The 6,000-nt window shown below is 34.4% G+C and overlaps 1 protein-coding gene across 1 annotated transcript in view; it reads right to left on the bottom strand.

Moving 5' to 3' along the window:
* The window catches only part of HERC4 (HECT and RLD domain containing E3 ubiquitin protein ligase 4), a 131,806-nt gene that overhangs the window by 95,127 nt on the left and 30,679 nt on the right, over positions 1 to 6,000 (bottom strand). Inside the window, exon 4 of the mRNA XM_019624801.1 lies at positions 4,882 to 5,041. Within this exon, the coding sequence (XP_019480346.1) occupies positions 4,882 to 5,041 (160 nt within the window). The remainder of the gene's footprint in view (positions 1 to 4,881; positions 5,042 to 6,000) is intronic.

The raw sequence follows: 6,000 nt of genomic DNA on the forward strand, positions 1-6,000 counted from the left end.
TGGGCTATCCTTTTGCTTTACATCTAAATCAGTGATATTCAACTTAATTTCTTACTAGGGAAATTTAATCAATTCACATCTATTATGATCATTGATGTGTTTGGTCATATTTCTGCCACCTTGTGGTTTTTCCTTATATTTTCGTATTTCTTTTTTCCCCCTATTTCTGATTTTCCCTTAACTACAATGTAATTCTAAAGGCTAATTTTTATAACATTCCAAAAAATCAAGTAACTTTGTGCATAAACCATCCAAGGTTTTTCTTAAGTAGTTTCCTTCACCTGGTCATTCTACTCATTTACTTGGATGAATGTTTTCAAGAAAAAAAAAAGTGAGACGAAAACATACCATATTTCCCCATGTATATGACGCGCACCCTTTTTCAAAAAATTTGGGGTCTAAAAACTGGGTGCGTCTTATACAGTGGTTGAGCGTTTTTTTTAAAAAAAAAAACAAGCGTGGAAAAGGTAGGAAATGCAAGTAAAAAAAATCTACAACCACTGGATAAGACACACCCAGTTTTTAGACCCCAATTTTTCGAAAAAGTGTGTGTCGTATACATGGGGAAATAAGATGATATGTTTCTCTAGTTTACTTAACTCTAATTTAGTTTAGTTACTCTAATTCCATATTATTGGAGTAAAAATATTTTTTATTTAGTGGATTTATATTCTTAACTACAAAACTTAAGAGGTTTACTGTTATAATTTAGCAGAATCCAAAAAGTTAGCAGGATTCAATGTACCTTCAGATTTTAAAATGTAGCAAAATGCTATTTTTCTGCAATTAGCAAAATCAAACATTAGCAATGAAAAAACAAAAACTAATCAAGTCCAATTTGCAAGACCAAATAAAACATTTCAAAAAACTACATTCTCATAGCACTGTTTTTTCCTTCACGGTATTTATCACTAATTACTAGTATGCTTACTCATGTATTACTAGTGTACTCTGTTAAACAAGCTCTGTGAATGTAGACTAAGTGTGTTATATCCATGGAATCCCTAGCATCTACCACAGTGTCTGGCAAAAAGCGTGTAATGAAAACACTGCTAAAGGATAAGTGAATCTGTAAAGTCTTCGAGGCTCTAGTATTAAAACTATTGTAATTTATGTTTAAAACAGAGTGAAATCAAAAAAATAAATTTTGTTTTTGACCAAGCTGACAATTCAAGCATGTTTAATTTCTACAGTCTAAAAACAGCTGTTCTCACAGGATCATATTACACCATCCTGTCATAATTTTTTATTGCATATGTCCAATAGAACTTTTAAAAAATACAACTTTATTGCCAACAACAGTTTTTCTAAAGATTGCATGGAAAAGTATGTATTTCCACTTACATTCAACTAAAAGATAGTAAAATTAGGCTTAAATTTTTTTTTTATAAAACTGGAACATATAGCCTACATAAAAAAAATAACTAGCCAAAAATACTGGTCTACAGAGACCACTGATATTAAATAATTTCAGTCTTTCTCCAAGTAATAATTTCAAAACAAAATTAGAACTAGGAAAAGATTATCAAACTAGTAAGTGTTCCAAATATAATTTATTATTAATTTTACATTCTTCTCTAATTTTAAAGTGCCACTTAATTTACGTATCTTCTCTACTGGCATAAAAGTGGATTTTTTTTCTCAAGAAAGTCCAGCCTAATGTGAATCTTCACATTTCTGATTACTCATAAAAATCACAAACACTAATTTTTAAAAATCTATTTACATATATTTGAGTTTCCTCCTATCTTCTATACATTTTATTCAAAATGTATGTGAAATTTACAAGCTGGCTGACATATCTAAAAATCTAGAAAAAGCTTTGCATCTAAAAAATGATTTGGGGGCCGGCCGAGTGGCGCGATGGTTAAGAACTGGCTTGGGACGCCAGAGGGCCCCGGTTCGGATCCCACATATGAGGGCCAGTGACACTGCCCTCCACAGCTAAGATGCTGAACAACAGCTCAACCTGGAGCTGGGTTGCCATGAGTCACTGGCGACGGCATAGGCTGCAGCCCCTGTGGCAGTGGGTTGCCAAGGGCTACCGTGTGTAGCCAGCAGCCAGCGTGAGCGGCCAGCGGCCAGCGTGAGCGGCCAGCAGCCGCAGTGAGCGGCCGTCCAGAAGCCGGTGACTGATCTGCCTCACCCGGGAAGAGCGCAATGATGGTGCCAACTTGGGCCAGTGAAGCAACGTCCTCTACAACTAGACTGAAGAACAAAAAACGATAGCAACTTGTCTGTTCCCCCTCCCCAATTCCCCAGCTCTGTTCCCATCCTCCCAATTCCCCAATAAAAATCTTAAAAATAAATAAATAAATAAATAAATAAAATAAAAAATGATTTGGTAGTGAAATTTAAAAAGAAAAAAAATCACTGGTTTCTACTGAAATTCTACATTACCCTTTAAGACATGAAAAATCAGCAAAAACTATGTATATGTCACAACAAATCAGATAATCCATGAAAAACTCATAAGCTTAAACAGGAAAAATGCCTTAATACACAGCTTAAAGTTAATACAAATGTTTAGCAAATACAAACACAGAAAAGTTTAAAGCAAAGCATATAAGTAAGGTCTCTTTCAGGTCTCCATCCAGGTTCATAAAATAGTAGTCACAAATACATAATTTATTGGATAACCATCAAATAAATTGTCATATAGTAAAATTCTCTCCTTATAGTTACCTTTCTTTTCTATTTCCTAATCATCTACAGATTACTGACTGAAATCCCTTATACCAGAAGTGAACAGCAACAAAAATATAAGTAGGAGAATTAAGAGACCAATGGAGTAAAAATAAGAAAAAACTAGAAAGCTCTGCCATGAATCATGGTTTTGAGAACATTAACTTAGAAAATTTAACATGTCCCTTTTTAATAGTAAAATCACAAAAGTTTTAAAATCTTAAAGATCCCCATTCTACAAGAATTAACTGTGAGAGGAATTAAAAGCAGTAGAGGACATGACAAATGTGAGGTTATGTTTCTATGAATGCTTTGTACTATCTAGCCAATAACCATTTTGTTGTAAATTACCATTTTCTGAAAGAAATCAAAATTGAAATGACTAAAAGAATTAAATTTACTTAGGGAAAAAGATTTTCTCCCAACAACACCATCATTAAGACACATTAAAAAGCTTAATGGGAATAGTGTTTATTTAATCATTATTGCAAAAAAAAACAAAGGGGAAGAAATTTGTTGAATTTTGTGGAATTTGGTTACAAGTTCTATAAAGAAAATATGTGAATGTGATGTATCGAAAAGTCTCAACAGTCCATTACTGCAACAAGTATAAAATATCAAACTAAAGATAAAAAACTTTTAATATATTAGAACAAAGCAAATACTTTAAATGTATACTTTAAGTTTTTTCATTAATAAACATATACATATGAAGGAAGGTTATAGGCTTATTGAAGGAACTCGCTACCTTTCCTAGTTAAAAAAAACAAAAACAAAAGGGCCGGCCGAGTGGCGCGATGGTTAAGAACTGGCTTGGGATGCCAGAGGGCCACGGTTCAGATCCTACATATGAGGGCCAGTGACACTGCCCTCCACAGCTAAGATGCTGAACAATAGCTCAACCTGGAGCTGGGCTGCCATGAGTCACCGGCGACGGCGTAGGCTGCAGCCCCTGCTGTAGTGGGTTGCCATGGGCTACTGTATGTAGCCAGCAGCCGCCGTGAGCGGCCGTCCAGAAGCCGGCGACTGGTGTGCCTCACCCGGGGAAGAGCGCAATGATGGTGCCAACTTGAACCAGTTGAAGCAACGTCCTCCACAACTAGACTGAAGAACAAAAGGACAGCAACTTGTCTGTTCCCCTTCCCCCCAATTCCCCAGCACTGTTCCCATCCCCACAATTCCCCAATAAAAATCTTTAAAAAAAAACAAACAAAAAAAAAACCCTCTCATTTCTAACAGTGTATAAGAGTTCCTGTTCTAAAATATTAGTCCTGTGCCCCATTTTCTTATCCTAGTAGTTACATCCTATTTCTTAAATGAAAACAAATACTATAAATTTTAAATTAAAAACAAAGTATCTAAATGTGTAAAAAATGCTACCTGGGCTAAATCTAAAATTCGTTTAATTCCTTTGTTTCCTGGGGAGTTCTCTTTTGTCCCTATAGCTATTACTACAAAGAAAGAAGAGTTTAAGGAAAAAAGAATTTGTATAATTATAAAAACTAAGCATCAGTGTATTATTCATGTATCTAAAAGAAACTGGGTATTTTTCTTTAAATCTTTATATTTTAACCTAGGTATGTTCATGTTCTTATAATTTTTAATATTAAAACAATGGTTATGCCCTATGTAAATCTGTAAGACTACAACATTGATGAAGCACTGTTTATTTTTTAATTTTTAAATAATTCTATGATGAATTTAATGGTTAATATATATTAAATTGTAGTCAATGGCATGTAAAAAAGTGAAAAGTGACACTTTTTTTACACTAAGCATATGGGACTTCTATATTCGATAAAAACAATAAAGACTAAAAAAAAAAACACAATATAGAGATACATGCAACCAACCAATATTTAATAAATATGTTGATAGCTGGGGTACTCAAGATAGAATTAGTAGTTAAAGTAGTCCAAACCACTTAAAATTTTTAGTAAGACAAAATTTATAGTAAAATATATATTCCCCATCCCTTTTCTTTACAAACATAAATAATATGGGGAGAAACATGAAGTATATATAAAAAAAGCACTCAGCACAAATTAAAGACAAGAACCCAACTAGTAAACTCAAGATCTCAAAGGGGAGAAATAAATTAGGTGTCAACTCTTACATGTCCTCAGTAAGCAGGATTTAGATAACAAATTTATGATAAAGGATTATTAAAGACCTCTTTTTGGTCACCTTTGTTACCTGGGTACTCTGATACATTCCTCTGATCCTAGCAGGCCAAGCTGTCCATCAGAATCGAGACCCCAAGCATACACCTGGCCTTTGTCATTTAGTGCTAATGTATGAGCTTCTCCACATGAAACAGCTACGATATTTTGGGCGTCCAGGGCAACAACCTGCTCTACAGAAATCAAAAAGAGAGACATTACATTCTAATTTTGAATTCCTACTGAGAATAAAACAGTCTTCATCTGGTATAAAAAAGCTAAGGAAATGATGAAATATAGACTAAGTACAACTTCATTTATTCTGAAAAATCTAACAAATATGTTTCATACAAAATTTCATTGTGGTAAATACAGATATACATAATCAACTCAGAATATTAAGAGACTGGGACATTCAGGGAAAGATGTTAAAGGTTTATAAAGATTCTCTCCAAAACTGCTCTTCATTTAAAGCCCTACAATAAAATAGTGGAGTCCAGCTGAAAAGGGAATTATTTAAATAACTTGGGCTGTTTGTTTTTTAATAATAATCACAATTGACACATACATGACCAAACAGATACTGCCATGGAGCGATTCTGAACTCAATGAAATAATCTAAATTGGCAATTTATGATAGGAAACAAAGTCTTTACAGAGCTCATAAACAGAGCATCTACTGGATATGCTGAAGAGAGAACTGAAAGGCAATGTGACCACAATAAATAGGCTTCAGTTTATGAAATGCCATTTTAATACCTAAGATATAAGAACTCCATAAGTGGTTAAAACGTGTTCAAGTTTTAAACCAGAAATTAATTTAAAATACTGGTCCTTCATAAGATAGTCAGTAACCACTGACAAATCCGTAAAGTGAAATTGTTTCCTTAGTCTCAAGATGTGCAATGTTTATCAATTTTTTTACTAGTACCACAAGTTGTTTTAAGATGCCATTTAAAATTAACTTTGTTTTAGCTTAGTAAGAAAGTTATAATTTGGGCCGGCCGAGTGGCGCGATGGTTAAGAACTCGCTTGGGATGCCAGAGGGCCCCGGTTCGGATCCCACATATGAGGGCCGGTGACACTGCCCTCTACAGCTAAGACGCTGGGCGGCGGCTCAACCTGGAGCTGGGCTGCTGTGAGTCGCCGGCGA

The sequence above is a fragment of the Hipposideros armiger genome, unplaced genomic scaffold (assembly GCF_001890085.2).
Source record: "Hipposideros armiger isolate ML-2016 unplaced genomic scaffold, ASM189008v1 scaffold_15, whole genome shotgun sequence".
NCBI classification, from domain to species: Eukaryota; Metazoa; Chordata; class Mammalia; order Chiroptera; family Hipposideridae; genus Hipposideros; species Hipposideros armiger.